The sequence below is a fragment of the Juglans regia genome, chromosome 1, assembly GCF_001411555.2.
Source record: "Juglans regia cultivar Chandler chromosome 1, Walnut 2.0, whole genome shotgun sequence".
NCBI lineage: Eukaryota > Viridiplantae > Streptophyta > Magnoliopsida > Fagales > Juglandaceae > Juglans > Juglans regia.
The window spans coordinates 37902455-37920948 of record NC_049901.1 but is presented as its reverse complement, the minus strand read 5'-3'; the positions used below and the strand labels follow the sequence as shown (position 1 = coordinate 37920948).

At 36.7% G+C, this 18494-nt stretch overlaps 2 protein-coding genes across 2 annotated transcripts in view; both read left to right on the top strand.

The window, feature by feature from the left end:
* The window catches only part of LOC109009972 (deoxyhypusine synthase), an 871604-nt gene that overhangs the window by 79263 nt on the left and 773847 nt on the right, over window positions 1–18494 (top strand). The window lies entirely within an intron of this gene.
* On the top strand, window positions 14542–17756 carry LOC108987234 (receptor-like protein kinase 5). Its single transcript, XM_018960116.2, has 2 exons — window positions 14542–17175; window positions 17274–17756. The coding sequence occupies exons 1-2, from the start codon at window positions 14553–14555 to the stop codon at window positions 17675–17677; spliced, it is 3027 nt and encodes a 1008-aa protein (XP_018815661.1). The 5' UTR covers window positions 14542–14552; the 3' UTR covers window positions 17678–17756.

The window sequence follows — 18494 nt, the reverse complement described above, 5'->3', positions numbered from 1 at the left end:
AGTGGTGAATAAAACGTAATAAGTGTCACTCTAGCAATGAAAGGGAAACCAGACGAGCAAATTAGACGACTTTTGTGTGTGAGTTATGAACCATGTATACAGAGAAGGTGTTATCACTTGTTTTTATGTGTGCGTGCTAGGTATTTATGCCTCACATCTAGCCAATATTGTGTCATGATGAGGAGGAGACAACCTCTTTGGAAACTCTAAAACTTGAGTTGCTAAGGTAAATCTAAAAGAATATATATTGGCTGCTTGGATTGAGATTCTTTGTACTTGTGCCTAGGGAGACTGAATCACCATTGGAAAATATCATCACACTCATATTTCTAGAGTTTAATAAAAATCAATATTTTCCTACGAATTCTTCTCAAATTTTTGAATTGTGCGAGGTACGCCTTCAGACTTTCATCTCCTTGCTACTTTACCATAAGTAGGAATGGGGTTTGTTGCCTTCGTCGTCGATAACCATGAATTAAATCAGGAATTGCCTACCCAACTCCTCGAAGCTAGTAATGGATCCTGACTTGAAGTTCCTGAACCAGTCCTGCGCCATTTCATTGCGGTTAGTGGGAAGGCAAATCACGCTGTTCCTCTGGGATTGTGGAAGGTCATGTGGGTTTTAAAGGTTTCCAAATGGATCATTTGATTCATCATGCACCATGATTGCTGCACTGTATGGTAGGTTAGTGCTATTGAGTAAGCTATCAACGGACAACTACGTCCCTATATGTATCGCCATTTCCTCATATTTGTCCATGAGGTTGCACAAGTTGTGCACTTTCTTCCTTTTCTCCTCGTGGCTTAGAGTAGCCTCCACCTCCCCTTATGAGTCCTCATCAGTCAGCTTAATGCCTCACATCCCTTCACCATAAAGCTTCATTTTCTTTTTGTAAGGCTTCCATTTTTGACATGATCCTCCCTAACATTTCATCCATTTCCTTGAACCTCTCTCCACCTTGATGTTGGACAGCTCTCTGGCCATAGCTGTTTCTTAATCATGAGCTATCTAGGAGCATGTGGAAGTAGGCATAACGTGGCAATCTTATGGGAGAGCCTCGATGCTACTTGCAAACAAAGTGAGCTTCGATGGCCCCAAGGGAGAGCCTTCGATGCCTAAGTCAATTGATATTCTTCAGGCTGTATATATGTATGAGTGTGTCTAAAGGGAGAGAAGAAGACTCATACCCACATGCTCACTTTTCCTTCCCTATATATCTCCCATTGTGTTGTCGTGGCCCTTCCTTCCTTTTGGTGGCCTAACATCAGCACGTATACTATTGGGGCTCATTACCACATATAATTTGGTGATCTCCTCTAGGCCTCTGACCCTTAGAGCCTGACACATGCATGTCTCTTGAGAAGGCATTTCAGTGCATTTAATGTTGTCACCCTTCTTGGGCACGAGACATGTGGTGGTAGTTTCAACTTGTCTCACCAATTGAGTTAGCATGGAAGCACTAGTCCATGCATCGCGTTGGCACAATTTTCCCTAGACCTTACTTTCCAGGGGTTGGGCCGAGTGGCCACGTTGGCCCATAGGGTTCTTTGATGGGCCGCTCATAGTCTATGTATGGGCATGTTAGATGTTGCGTATTTCCCATAACACTCTGTTTTAATATGTATCATGAAAAGATGCATTGACATTGTATTTAATAGTTCCTTATTGATTTCTTTTTTCTTTTAGTTTTTGTTGCAAGTCTATAACAAATAAATCAAACGAGACTTTTGGGCCTAGTTAATAAATTGATGGGTCAATTTTACATATATATTAAAAAAAAACCATTACTGTCTCATAAATGGATTGAGATGATTCCTAAAAATGTTGTGAATAACACTTAAGGCTGAAATGCATAGTCCATAAGTGATGAATAGAACCTAGTAAGTGGTAATCTAGCAATAAAAGGGAAAGCAGATGTGCAAAGACGACTTTTGTGTGTAAGTTATGAAACCATGTATATAGAGAAGTTGTTATCATGACTTATTTTTATGTGTACGTGCTATAGTATTTATGCCTCATATCTCGTCAATTTTGTGTCATGATCAGGAGGAGAAAACGGCCTCTTTGATCCTCGGAAACTCTAAAACTTGAGTTGCTACGGTAAACCTAAAAGAATATATATTGGTTGCTTGGATTGAGATTCCTTGTACTTGTGCCAAGGGAGACTGAATAATTAAATATTTTCCGGCGAATTCTTCTCAAATTGTGTCAAATACAACTTTTCTTATCTTAAGAATAAAACATCTTGTAGTTATTGTTGAAATTTTTTTTTGTAAAAGTGGATGCCAATGATATGGTTGCATGGTCCATGGTGCAGACAGATGTGTGGTGCTTGGGGGAGCTCATCCACGGCTGAATAATAATAAGTGCATAAAATAGAAATGAATGAGAAAGTACACAGAATTCTATATATGTTTCGACACTAAAGCTTACATCATTGGAAAGATGAAATCTACTATAAATCATCTTTAGTACAAACTCTCTTGTCCTTTCTAACTCTCTCTTACAATGACAATAGAGGAGGAAGAAAGTGAGAAGGAAGAAGAAGAAGCTCCCATGTGTTGTGCAAAACACCCACGGACCAACGATAGCAAACAAATTAAAGCAACGATCAAGCAATCACACGATACACACAATTTACGTAATTCAGATAGGAAATTACAATTATTCAATCCCAACTCACACTCTTTAAGAATTTTCTCTCTCATAATATGCACTCACACTTTGTCTCTCTTGTTTTCACTGAAAACTGCTGAAATCGTACACAATAAAGTCAAAATATAACATATAAATAGAAACGGCACTGGAAATCCTAATCTGACAAAAACTGGGTTTTTCACTTGAGTGGCGTGTTGAGTGCACCTCAAGCGAACAAGCAATCACCATTGGCTCGAGCGAACATTAAGGTTTGTGTCTCGCTTGAGCCCACTGTCAAGCGCACTTCGAGTGAACTCATAGGTTGAGCTTCGCTTGAGCGCTAGATCGAGTGATAGTTGAGTGAACTCTTTGTTTCTCGATTTCCTGCTCACTGACTAGTCTCCACATGCAACCCAACAATCTCTCATTTGGAGACTGGTTCTCTATATGCCAGCCACTGTTTTTAGCCAAGCCCTATCACCTCTATAGCTCACAATTCCCGTCTTCAAGTTAGAAGACGCACTGAAGTCGAGTTCGACTTCAGTCTCCTAAGTACATTGCCCTTAGTTAGCACATCCATTGGACGACTCACAACTCTCGCTGCACCAGGAGTATCTGGTTTCGAACCGATCCTGACAACCTTTGCAAACTTCCTTAGGCTTACATGAGCAACGACAAAACTGATTCTTTTTTACTTCCTCATTTGTTTCACGCGATTAAGCTTACTGTAAATGCAAGATTTTGGCTAGGACTAGGTGACTAGATGGATAAAGATTATTTGATGCTTTGTAAGTTGGATGAATGTAAATCACTTTGATTTTATCTATAAACATTTAAAGTGTATTTAGAAATTATTAGATAATATTTTAGATAAGTCAAGAGTGTGTGTATCCAAAGTTCAAGGAGTCTGGAATTATCCAGTTATATGGAAACTATATCTGCTGAGAAAACCTAGCGCTAGGTGTCAACAGACGCGTCAACATACTTGTTCCCAGTAGAGTCCTCCCGTCAGCAGATTCCTATTGTGCTTCAAATTCCTAATATACTCAATTTGTCAACAGAGTCCTACTGCAGATCAAATACTGGGAAGATAATTTAATGAGAATTTCGGTTGAGGGAAGTAATCTTTTAATCATTATTTTAAGAACTTGAAAATATTGGTGAGTGATCCAAGTGCATGAGTGAGAAAATTCTTGTGAAGAATTTTTTTTGTGTTTTTCAATTCTCTCTTTGAGTGCGTGCATACTCTGGGTCAGAGTTGAAGTGATCGAGTTCAACCATTGGAATTCCAAGAGGGAAATCAATAGTTTGAAAATTGCTAAGAAGTTCTGGCTGCTATTTCGGTAGAAAACAAATGAGTCATTTGTCTAGTCAAGTAAGATAGTTAAGTTACAAAGGTTTTGTAATTGAGAATTACTTGCAATTGATTTTCAAATAATAAGACTGACTTTCCTGAGTTTAGCTGCCCTATAGGGTTTTACATTTAAGGAGTTCTTCAAATGGTTTTCCTTCGTAACTAAAATTGGTATTATGCACTTTATTTATTCCATATATTTTATTATTTATCAAATTATCACATAACAGACGACTAATCAATTTGTTGATTGAGTTGGTGAAGTGTGAGATCTAAATATAGGGGTAGTTGGCTAATTTCATCTACCTTTTTGCACTCATATATTTCTCTACACATTACTGGACCCTGATGTTAAATACAAAGAGTTTGATTTCTTACCATATGCCAAGACCAGTGCACCCTTACTGATCTTCTATGCTCCTCTAGAAAACGCTACTGTATAATCGCTATCATCAAGCTGTCCCATAGAGATCAGATTTTTCTTCAGATTTGAAACGTGTCTGACTTGCTGTAAAGTCCACACGCCCTTGTTTTGAAGTGTGATGCGCACATCACCCACTCCTATTACATCCAGTGCCTTTCCATTAGCCGCATACATCTTCCCAAAATCACAAGCAACATAATTATGCATGATCTTTTGATGTGAGGTGCTATGGAACGAAACCCTTGAATCCAACACCCACTCATCAATTGGATTGTGCACTACAAGAATTAGGGCATCATGTATTTCTTTAGCTACTACATTCACAACGTCATTCTCAGAACTTCTTTGATTCCGACAGTCTCTCTTGATATGGCCCAGCTTGCCATAACTCTAGCACGTTATTTGCTGCCCAAATCTCGTCATGCTCTTCCCCTATTCTTAAGCTTGACTTGCCTATCTTCTCCCTTGATTCTCAACGTTCAGGGCCGATCCCGAACTTGAGATCTCACCAGAGTCTCTTCTACGTACCTCTTCAACAAGAATAATATCACGTATGTCATCATAGTTCAGTTTCATCTTGCTGGGTGAGCTACTCATTGCCATCCTCATGGCCTCCCAATTATTTGGTCGTGATGTCAGCATAATTAATTCTCTGATCTAATCATCAAACTCAATCTCTACAGAAGACAGTTGATTTGTGATCGTATTGAATTCATTCAAGTGTTGGGCCACAAACATAACTTCTGACATCCTTAGATTCAACAATTTTTTCATCAAGTGCACTTTGTTATTTGCCGACGACTTTTCATACAAACCTAATAGAGCCGCCATGAGATCCGCTATGGTTCTCTCCTTACTAACGTTGTGGGCCACTATTCTAGACAGGGTCAACCGAACAATCTCAAGAAAACGTCGATTTAACATGGTCCACTCAACATCTTCCATGTTCTTTAGCTTCTTTCCTTACAGTGGAAGATTGAGCCTCTTCCCATAGAGATAGTCATCGATCTGCATCTTCCAATAATCAAAATCAGTTCCGTCGAACTTCTCGATCTAGGGTGCTTTCACTTTTTCTCCAGCCATTGTTCTCCTTCAGATCCGACCTTGGCTCTGATACCAGTTATTGTGCGAAACAGCCGCACACCAACGATATCAAACAAATTAAAGCAACGATCAAGCAATCACATTGCACACACTATTTACGTGGTTCGGCAACGTGATTACGTCCACAGAGCTGGAGAATTAATTCAGAGAGCAGATTACAATCACAAAATCTTAACTCACATTCTATAGGGCTTTTTCTCTCTCTTACACTTTTACAGTAGTGGGACCCTATAACGCCCAGTTCCCGGAAGTTTGGAGAGTTAACTCTTAATACCTAAAATCAACTTAAATAACACAACTATAAAATTCAGAAAATTTCATAAAATACTAATCAATTTAATCAATCCAAATATCTAAGTTCCTCCATGGGGACAATAAAGAAATTCTCAATAACATAAATTAGAAATCGTCCAAAAACTCGAAATTATCCTTAACTCATCAAATCAAAATACCTGAAAAATAAACCAGTTTATTAACTACAACTCTCAAATAAGCACTTGTACCCTCGGACACTTATTCCATTACGGACGTCACACCATGCTAAAACTTCCTACTCTTGTTCTCTAGCTGAACCATCAAAATTATCTGAAACATAATTGGAGATAAGGGATGAGTTATCAACAACTCAGTAAGCAGACGACATATACTAGTGTGTAAACAAGAGCATTTACAGAGTTCAGAATGCAAAACAAAAATATTTTCTTTCAAAATGCATAATCATAATAATGTTTTCAAAATGCAGCGTCAGAACATGTTATAAAAAATATCAGAGCGAAAGTTCGAAAATATTCATAATCAAAATCCCTTTGGCATAGCATAAATTGAAACATCACATCTTATCATATCAGAACAAATACCATGTTTAACCCCCCTTGGTAGGATTGTGCAAACCTCGGTAGCTAACTGAGCAGAAATAGAATGTGGGTCTTCCCCTTATAAATTCTCGGAGCCCCGAGTGTGCACATAGGAAAGACCACGTAGAAAACCACTTTGTTTCCAGAGTGGGTGCATTAGAAACAGAAAAGTTGGTACCAAGCCGAACAAAGGCCACAATTTTACACCTGTGGTAAGGTCAGAACGGAACAGAAATAAAATGTTATGCCAGAAGTTTTCAGAAATCACATCAGATCATATCAGAGTACAGAAAATCTTCAGATTAGAACAAAATCATATCACAATATAATTTATGCACAAAATTTCATATTCGCTCTCTTTTCAAAGTTCAGAAACAGAATGTCAAAAATAAGCTCATATCTACATCAATCATAACAGAAAATAATTTATTCTTAGACAGAATCTCCTGAGTAATGCAGAACAAATAACTGAGGTAGTTCAAATTTCTTTTCAAAATCAAATATGTAGATTTTTCAAAAATAACCTTAGCTCATTTTATTTTAATGCAAAGTCTAGCATAGGAACCCCACTTACCTGGACTTCTTAGCTTTTTTAGAATTTTTATAAAAAATGTCGAACAATAATTAATCGTCACCTATAAAATAATCACATAATTCTCGTAAATTTTCAATTAATCTCATATTTCGATATTCAATCCTACGCTTCTAAAATAACCTATTAAATTCCTCAAAACCTAAAATTTCAAATCATCACTGTTGATTTAATAACTATGACAAAAACATTTAAAAGTCAGACCTATTTATTATTGAAAATCAACTATAAATTTTAATACTGGATAATTATAATAATATAATTATCCCAAAATATTTTTAAAATAAACCATAACTATTTTTTAAATAGACTAAATCATATCTAAAGTGTAAAAACAACATTACTCCAATATTGTTTACTCATAAAATAAATCTTTACTTAATAACATGTGAAAATACTTAAGTGATTTTCTGTGATCATAATTAAAAATGTTAAAATAAAATTTCACACTTACTGTAAAAATAATATACTACCATCAGTACAATTTGGAAATCTTATTTATTTTCTGTCAAAATTTCTTATACCACCCGCATAAACCACGTAAAAATAGACTTAATATAACCAAAAATTTCAACTTGAACCCATTCAATAATAAGGGTAAAGTTGTAATTCCATATTCAAATACTATGCAAAAATCTAAGTTTATGTAGACTATAAAGGAAACGCATTCATGCAGTCTCGGTGTAACTATCGGTGAGGACAGGGGCGAGAGGTACTCACTGCGAAGGGAGGAGCTGCGCGTGGCGTGGCAAAGAAGGTCACGGTGGTGAGGCATTGAGAGAGAGAGAGAGAGAAGTGAGAGGGAAACACGATGCGAGAGTAGGGCATGTGAAATGGGGGAGAGCTCACCGAGGGACAGCGAGAAGGCGTGCGACTGGTCGGGAGCTACGTGCGGTGGTTTTCGTCATGTAACGTGGCTGAAAAACCAAGAGGCACAAGGAGAGGGAGAGGCTGGCGAAGGAGATCAGTGGAACGGCTTGAGCAAGGACTGCTCTGTTTTTCGGACCCAAAACAGAGGAGTTTCGGATCACTCCATAGATTGTTGTTCTTGGCACTCTAGTAGTGGTACAGCGGTGTACGGCAGAGGAGCTGGACTACCAGTGATGGTCAAGTGGAGGTGACGCACGGCGAGGTGGAGTTGCGATCCGTGGAGATACAATGCATGCACGGTTGCGTCGATTTTTGTATGGAGGGCAACGTGAATTCTGGTCGGTGCACGGTGGAGATGGGTTGGTTGATCAGAGGTTTATGAGGGGATGCACTGGTGGAGGCAGTATGGACGACGGAGGGCTGGCTTACGTGGGGTGACTCTCGATATGGGAGTGCATGAGACCGAGGGGACGGAGGCTGGGCTTGCGATTCTAAGGTGGTGCGGCGGCTAGTGTTTGGGTAGTTTTAATAGCATGGAATAACATATGCGTCTATAAATATATGTGAGGTGAAACCCTAGAGAGATGAGAGAGACGTGTGTGCGGATGAAAGATTTTTGGGTGCGTGTGTATCACGACCCCAAACCGAGATGGGACATTATCTCGGTGGAGCTCATCTGGTCACTCGGGAATGGAATATACTGAGTGACGTCCCCTGAGTTGTCGCTGGGTGATAACAGGATCGAACGAAATGATAATGCTCTCGTGCCGACTCCGTAGCCCCTCTGCTGGCGGGGGCTAGAGGATGCTTGGCCATGTACGCGCTAGGCGCAGAACTGGGCATCGCTCGTTACTTCGAGTGACAAAGGGAGCCAAGGTGTGCGGATGGTCCCTAGGGGAGATCATGGTGCATACGGTAAAATGAATTATTGGACTATTTTTTGAGAAAATAGCATGTGTTGGAAGGATTTTGTGTGAATCATTTTCTGGGAAAATGGTGGATTATTATTTTGGAATATTTTCTGGGAAAATATTTTACGAATATGTTTGGGCCAAAATGGGATTTTGGCGTGTGTTGGAAAACATTCATTTTCAGGGAAAATGATGTTTTGGGCATAATGCATATTTCATCATATGCATACATGTTGGTTGCATTAATGCATTTTTATTCTCGTGAGTTGTTTGGATTATACTTACCTGCGGTACCATTTATGGTAACGCAGATTTTGATGCAGATGAAACTGAGGGTGAGTCTGAAGATTCGGCTCCGCTGGAGGAGTGATATGAGATCACTCGATTTTGTATATAGCCTTGTATTATATTTTATTTTGAGATAACTGTATAACTCTTTTTAATATTTTACCTATGTAAATTTGTATTAAAAATTTTGGTACTTAGTTGACTTATTTAAATTATCCACTGCATTGTTTATTGTACACGGTGGAGGCCTGTTTGAGAAATAAAAGGGCTAAACGGTGCCGTGTTGTGTGTGTGTTTTAAGTATCGTGTTGTGTGTATGTGTGTGTTTTCAGTACATTTAAATAAACTGTAAGACGCACCATTTGGGAATTAAATATTCCAAACGGTGCATTTTGGGTTAGTGGGTTAGTAGTCAATAGTTAGATGCAGCGTTTTATATGCTGTTATTTCCTTACTATTTTCGTGGGTCATCATAGCTTTTTCTGGACAATTAGTTACATGTCAGGAAATGAAGAATAAAAAGAAATGAGAGAGGAAGAGCGAATCATAGAAAAGCATCTGAGAAATTGTTGTGTTTTTTCCTTTGGAGGTTAAGGGCATTTCCTCGAAAAACCCTAATGAATAGATGTTATTCAGGCCTTGGAGCCATTTTCACAAACACTTGTTGTGCATCTTCTTCCTTGCATTTTGAAAACATTATCTCCTTCCTTCCATCGCCAACCTGTTACATCCACTAATACAAATCAGTCCCAGCCCAGTAGCCATATAAGAGGTATTCACAGATCGAGCACAAAGTGCTTAACATGATTACTATGTTGTGAAAAATCACTTCGTAGATCGAAGATTCCATAAGTTTGTTCATTTATATGATTATCTCTCTTTCTCTCTCTCTCTCTCTATATATATATATATATTTTAAATTTTACAATAAGTGGATATCTCCATGGGGCTAGAACCCACAATCTCACCCTTCATTTTATTACTACAAAGAGAAGATACGCAGATAAATTATAAGTCCACTGATTATTGGAAACATTTGAGAATATGAAGATGATTTCTTCAATTAATTTTTCATTGGGAAAATTTCTGGTCATATTTCTAATTGGAGCCCATTTTTCAATGAGTAGTGTTAGGTTGCTGCCTAGCATTGATTGCTGGGCATGCCGTCTACTAGTACAAATTCGTCTTCTTATTTTTTTCAATTTTTTTATTCACATTTATCATTTTTAAACATTTTTAAAAAATATCAATACACTAATAGTTATTTCCTTAACTATTAAGTAAAAAAAATTAAAATATAGAAAGTCTCAAAATTAAGTGTCAAAGTAGCATTTTCTCTCTTCAATATAAGGGTGGACGTGTACACCTTATAAACCTTAATATGTGAATTATTTTTCAATTTTTAACATGAACTATACAGTGTGTTACAAATTATAAACATCATGTGATCATATCATCACACTCATATTTCTAGAGTTTTATAAAAATAAATCTTTTCGTTATCGTAAGAATAAAACATCTTGTAGTTATTGTTGATAAAATTTTCCCTAAGGGTGGATGCCAATGATATATGGTTGCATGATCCATGCCAATGATGTGGTGCTTGGGGGAACTCATCCATTGCATGACTAATAATAAGTGCATAAAATAGAAATGAATGAGAAAACGCACATATTTATATGTTTTGACGCTAATACTTACGTCATTGGAAATATGAAATCTATTATAAATTATCTTTAGTACAAATTTTCATTTTTTAACTCTCTCTCACGACGATAATGGAAGAGGAAGAAAGTGGAAAGGAAGAAGAAGAAGAAGCTCCCATGTTGTTTCTCGGGTCTTCAAGTCAAGTCTCTCTTTTTTATCTTATTACTTTTCTTTTTAGTCTCGTCTCTGTTCTTTTTTGTTAGCTTTTTACATTTTTTATTTAAAGTCTTTGTCTTGTCCTATCAATTCCTCCCTACTTTTCTTTCAGTCCCTTTCTATTTATTTTTACAAGTACTGAGACCCACTTTTCTAACTTTATTCCCACCAATTAGTATGGTGGTTGAAATAATGAAGAACTTCACTCTTTAGAGGACAATAAATTATTTTTCATCCCTCGTACTCTTTCTCACTCTCTCATCACTCGAAAACAATGTTGGAGTTGTTGTGCTTGTCTCTCCACCTTGCTACTTGCTATCTCAAATGTCAAGCTTGTCGGTTGTCTACCATCATTCAACATGTAGCGAGTATGACCGCCAACAACAATTCGAGCCTTGGTTTCGATAGTGTTAATGTAAAAATAATGTGCTGCGGCAAGGCGTGAACGTTGGTTAGAGTCGGCAAAGACTCTGAGTGTTGAGGGACCAAGAAAATATTTTTTTAACATTCTTAAATCATTAAAAAAAATACACAATTTTACTAATAGTCATTTTCTTGACCATCAAGAAAAATAAAATAAAATACTCGAACGGTAATTTTGAGGGACCAAATATCATTTTTCAAAAAATGATAATCAATTTTTATTGGATACAAAATGAAATAGAGTCTAGCTCATTGTAAATCCATTGTCAAGAATAGGAGGGAATAAGACAAGGAAGTGATAAAACTAAAAAAAATTGACTAACATACAAAAGGTGAAAGTGACATAAGGCAAGTGAGATCACTCAATTACTTTAAAGAAGGAGAGAGATATCTGTAAAAGGAGGGAACCACTATAAACGTCAAACGTGAGAGATCTAAGTTATCCAACGACTCTCCAAAGAAACACTTCTCTGCAATCACATGATCTCCTTTCTCTCTTCAGATTTATATAGGGTTATTGTGATCGTTCTTCTTTAATTTCCCTTCAACCCAATTTTATTTTCATAGTATTGAGAGTTATGATAGGCCATGAGAGACTGTATTATCATCAAACAAAATAGATTTTGCTCTCAATTGACTCGTAGACGTAGACTTTTATGTCATATCACATAAATTTTTGTATCTTTTTCTTAATTTACATTTTATTTACTTTATTTATTATTTATTTTATGAATGATTATCTGAGCATCGTATCAACACCCAAACCATCAGCCATTGTTAGATTCTGACTAACGCAAAACAATATTGCATCAATAACTTCTGTTGAAGGTGGCAGCTAAGTATTTAATTAGAGTGATTTATTTATTTAAAAAAAGAGTTTTTAATTCATATTCTTCGGTAGTGACTAAGATCTCATATATATTCATTCAATTTTTCATTCAATCTAACCAAAGTTAAATTATTGTGTCTGGCGGTTACGATGATGATCTTATAGAAAATTACTTCAAAGAAAAAAAAAGTGAAAAATGACTAGAGATTAACTTCAAACCGGTTGTGGTGTAAAGACGAGATTTACAATCATCCTAATAATATGAATAGCGTATCTTCCGCGACACGTTCAAAGAGAAGGAATTGGTCATGCATGGTGGAGCACCCTTAATAGCATATTCTGAGATTCGAAATGCATGCCATCATGTAAAGATCCGATCTTTTTTTTTTTCACAGACAAATATAATATAATATAATAATATAATAATTGTTATTAAATGCGGGTGTGGAAAAGATCCGATCTATTACGAGTGGCACGTTGAGTCAAGTCAAGTGTATTGGTCGTAATTTCTTTTGAATATGATCCACGGAACGTAGTGTATGCGTCTTTATTTCCAGCCAAGTATCTTGGATGTTTCTTTTACATTGTGGGGTTTCGAGCTGTTCCCTCAAATTTTGTGGTCATGAGTTGTTATAATATTAAATTATACTTATAAGTCTTTTTATTTATTTAAATTTTTAAAATAAATGACGATTTAAAAGGATAGAGAAATTTCAAACTCGAAATCTTAAACTTATATATTAATTGAAAGAAGTCAAGTCTGGTGCATAGAACTTACTCTTCGTTTATTTTTATAGATGAGATAAGATAAATTAATATTAAAATTAAAAATAAAATAAAATATTATGAGAATATATATTTTTAATATTATTTTTTATTAGAGATTTAAAAAAGTTAAATTATTTATTTTATTTTATATAAAAATTTGATAAAATTATAATAATTAAATGAGATGAATTGAAAAAAATTATAAAAACAAACTAGACCTGATCCAAATGGGAGGGGAAGTATTATAATAATAAATTAATACTTTCTATCAGCTTATGTTTAAAGTAGATGAGTCTGTTATTTAGTCCTCTAGAAAATTTTCAAGAGATATAATATCACAATTTCTTGGAAGAGTTTGGTTCTCTCTGAGGAGACTGTAAAGCTCCTGGTTGACAAAAAACAAATCATACATGACTCAATTTAGTGGCAACAAAGAGAGAACTCCACTCTATTTTTATATCTTATCTTTTATACTAAAACATATATATACCCTGAATGAATGATATATTCCAGCTAGACCATTGCACTTTCATTAAATTGATGGCTAAAAAACATCAGATTATGATGAGCACTTACTCAATGCATGCTTATTGCTTGACTCCTTGACCACCCCTAGCTCGTGCATGCCGCACGAGTGGGAAAATTAAAAAAAAATAAGAACACAGGAAAGAAGCAATTTAGAAGCCAAATGGATGGAAAAGTTGTGCCATAATTTAAATGAGAGGCCAGGAAAAAACAAGCTTCTTGCGTCAAGTTTGCATATGTGAGAAGATGACGTGAGATTACTCCATTATTAGAGTGGGAAGTTTGGTAGAAAATTAATGTGATATCGGTGCTATGAAAAGAATGGGGTTTTTTATCATCCAAAGTGAGTCAAGGTCTTTCATTTTGTTTGTTTTTTGAGGCCTACCAATTAAATTGGTCTCTCAATTTATCTTTCCCTTTGTTGACGTCAAATGCCACAAACAAAGTGCATCCAGGCCACATATCAGGTGTGTTGTATAACAATCCATTTGATTTAAAATTGGGTATATCTAGTGATGTGATTCTAAATGTATTACTCGTAGTTATGACGGTAAACGAATCGAATCAAATTAGAGGAATGCAATGCATCCGTCACTATTTATTTTTATATTCTATATTTATAGCTTTTTTATTGAATGTATAGATATTTTTTACATGATGTGAAATGTGAGATGGTGAATAGTGATTGATAAAAATTTTCAATTACAAATCAAAGTGTTTCCACTGAAAACGAGGACTTGGGCGTACAATATCCACTTCATACTAACTAACTATAGCACACTCTTAGAAACTTGGTGACGGTAATTAACTTCTAACATTATATATATTTATATATATATATATAAAGGGTTTCGTTTTGATTATCTATATTGTTTTTATATAATGGAGCCTGGCTGGACAATTGGACAGGACTTTTTAATTATTGACCAACAACGAATTCCAAAAGGGGCCTACAATTAAGAAAATCGTGTCACCCTTCTTAGAATTTTGCGACCCTCGTTTTTTGTTTTTTTTTTTTGCCTTTTATTTTTTACTGATTTTCACACGTTAAAAGGACCAACGTTGATATCAGAGTTCAAACCAAATTAGCTAACGAACTCAACCTCAAAATGTCGAGGACAATCCCAACATCTGTTGATTTCTCTCTCTACGCTAACTTCTTCATGATCCTCCTCCTCCTCTGCCATGCCAACTCTCAGCTTAGTACTCAAGAACAAGTAGTGCTGCTCAACCTAAAGCAACACTGGCAAAACCCAAATTCTCTCAGCCTTTGGATTCCATGGAACTCCTCCTCCCACTGTAATTGGCCTGGGATTACCTGCTTTGATGGCTCAGTCACTGAACTACACCTCAAGAGCAAGAACATCTCTGGAACAGTCCCACCCTTCATTTGCAACCTCAAGAACCTCAAAGCTATTAATTTTTCATATAACTACTTCAGTTCAACTGAGTTTCCGAGAGCTCTCTATAATTGTTCCAAGCTCGAAGACCTCGACCTCTCGCAGAACTACTTTGGTGGAGCCATCCCCGATGACATTCATCGCATGGCTCGGCTTCACAATCTCAACCTTGGAGGCAATAGCTTCTTTGGAAACATCCCATCATCTGTCGGGCAGTTGACGGAACTAAGGATACTTCAACTTTTTGGGTGTTTGTTTATCGGTTCTTTTCCGCTAGAGATTGGAAACTTGTCCAATCTTGAAGAACTAGGATTGGCGTTTAATTCTAAAATGATGCCGAGATTGCCTTCCGAGTTCACCAAGTTAAAGAAACTGAAGCTTTTATGGATGGTTCAAACGAATTTGGTTGGGGAAATCCCTGACAAGATTGGAGAGATGGCTTCACTGGAGCATTTGGATTTGTCCATCAACTCTCTGACTGGGAAAATTCCGAGCAGTTTGTTAATGCCAAAGAATTTACGTATACTTTATCTTTACGATAACAACTTGTCCGGGGAGATTCCTCAGGTTGTTGAAGCTTTGAACCTAGAAAACATTGATCTCTCAGAAAATAATTTGACTGGGACAATTCCCGATGATTTTGGAAAACTCATAAAACTGTCAGGTCTGAGTTTGTTTTGCAATCAGTTATTTGGAAAAATCCCAGATAGCATTGGCCGTCTTCCGGGGCTTATAGTTCTTAAAGTGTTTAGCAACAATTTTTCAGGTACTTTGCCTCCAGACCTTGGTCGGAATTCAATGCTTCAAGAGTTTCAGGTTGCAACCAATATGCTTACAGGCCAGTTGCCAGAACACTTGTGTGACAATGGAAGGTTGTTGGGAGTGGTAGCTTTTAAAAACAACCTCGATGGAGAATTGCCCAAGTCTCTTGGAAATTGTAGCAGTTTGATTATTGTCAGAGTTTCCAGTAATCGGCTCTCTGGGTGTATTCCTAGCGGCATGTGGACATCACAGAACATGAAAATGTTGATGTTAAGTGATAATTCTTTTATGGGTGAGCTTCCTGAGATATTGTCACGGAATCTTTTATGGTTGGAGATCTGCAACAACATGTTTTCAGGTAAAATTCCGGAGGGAGCTTCTTCCTGGAGGAATTTGGTGGTTCTTGAGGCTAGTAATAACCTCTTGAATGGCACCATTCCTCAAGGATTAACAATTCTTCCTCATTTGACAACTCTTTTGCTTGATCGGAACCAACTCTCGGGCTCCCTTCCATCAGATATTATTTCATGGAAAGCCCTTAATACTCTAAACATTAGCCGAAATGCAATCTCTGGACAGATTCCAGGGAAACTTGGTTTTTTACCAAGCCTTTCTGAATTGGATTTGTCAGAAAACCGGCTATCTAGCCAAATTCCACCGCAACTTGGCTTTTTGAAGCTCACTTCCCTCAATCTTTCTTCCAATCATCTGAGTGGGAGTATCCCAATTGAATTCGAAAATGATGCATATGCCAACAGTTTCTTGAACAATCCTGGCCTTTGTGCTAATCGCCCTTCATTAAACATCAACGAGTGCAATTCGAAACCAAACAAAACTTCACACCAATTAATGGTTTGGATTATAAGTATGGTGATAGCAGTTATTCTAGGTTTGTTAATCTCATTCTTTATCATCAAAGTTTACAGAAAAAGAAAGCTGCATGGATTGGATTCCACATGGAACATCACCCCATTCCAGAATCTGAATTTCACAAAATTAGACATTTTGTCAGGATTGACAGAAAAAAATGTGATTGGTTGCGGTGGATCAGGGAAGGTATACCGTGTTCCTTTTAATAATTCAATTGATCTTGTTGCTGTGAAGAAGATATGGAATAACAGAAAGCTTGAAGAGAAGCTTGAAAAAGAATTTCTAGCAGAAGTTAAAATACTGAGTTCAATTCGACATTCCAACATAGTGAAATTGCTCTGCTGCATCTCCAATGACAACTCAAAGCTTCTTGTCTACGATTATTTGGAAAATCGTAGCCTAGACCAATGGCTGCACGAGAAGAGTAGAGCATCAACTATCTCAAGTTCAGTCCATCATGTTGACCTAGATTGGCCTAAGAGGTTGCATATAGCAGTTGGGGTTGCTCAAGGGCTTGCCTACATGCACCATGACTGCTCACCACCCATTATTCATCGAGATGTGAAGTCCAGCAACATCCTTTTAGATCTCGAGTTTAATGCGCAGATAGCTGATTTTGGTCTTGCCCAAATGCTGATCAAGGAGGGAGAATCTGCTACAATGTCATCTGTGGCAGGCTCTTTCGGCTACATAGCTCCAGGTGTACTATAACATCAAAACTTCACAAGTTTCATTTTTTTTATACTATAATCCCCAGGAGTTTTATTATTTCTTCTTGTTGTTAACTTGAACCTGTAGAATATGCTCGTACGAAACGAGTGAATGAGAAGATTGATGTTTATAGTTTTGGAGTTATCCTTCTGGAGCTGACAACAGGAAGGAAAGCTAATGACGGTGATGAACACACATCTCTTGCAGAATGGGCATGGCGATATTTTCAAGAAGACAAATTTATAGCTGATGCCTTGGATGAGGAAGTCAAGGAACACTGTTACATGGATTCCATGTGCTGTGTTTTTAGACTCGGACTCAGTTGTACTCACATACAGCCTTTTACGCGGCCATTCATGAAAGAGGTTTTGAAGGTTTTACTGCGATGTTACAACCAGCTCTTACTCGGTTATGGAGAGAAGATTAATGGTGCAAGTCATGCTTGCGATATAGATCGATGCTTTTCCCCTCCTAAAGAGTTCGAAGCGTGAGAGGATGCTAGAACATGATGATGATGATGGTGTAAGTATGGCATCCATCGTTTGATCATGACTACTTCCTTTGATGAAAAAGCTCTAATTAACATCGTCTTATAGAGATAAAGAGCTTGAAATATTTCAAATTAAGATATGTATAAATAAATAAATGTTGTGATCAGTTGATAATAATTAAGCAAGCTTTTTATCTCCTAGCTAGCAAGCCTAGAGGTATTAAAATCTCAACCATTGTTTCAAATTAAGTAATTATTATTTTATCATCCGATCAGTACTACTCATTAAAGTTGGCTGAATGTTTAAAAATGATAAATAAATATTTATTTATTTATATTGCTGAATGTCAACTATTTAATAGGAAAAGAAGAGAAATTCTACATAGAAATCTTATACCACATATATCTACCTAATCAACATGTAATTTGTTATTCTTTTTATTCTATCTTAATTTTTAAATATGTGTGTGTTTAAATATAATGACAAAAATGACAAATTATATATTAGTTTGGTGGAGGTGTGTGATCATATAAGGCTTCCTTATCACATCTCTTTGAAAATAATGGTTGAGATTAGGAGTGAGCACCGACATAGTCGGAGTCGGATTTACCCCTAAATCTGACTCCGACTCCGACTTCGACTTTGTTGGAGTTCAAAATTGGACTCTGACTCTGATTCCGACTTGTCGGAGTATAGTTGGATTTGGGCCTTCTTTTTAGTTTCATATTTAACCCATTTTTTAAAAATATTTTTTGGTAGGCTTTCAAATTATAGTTTTTCTAAAAATTAAAAACTACAACTAAATCATTCATTGCTA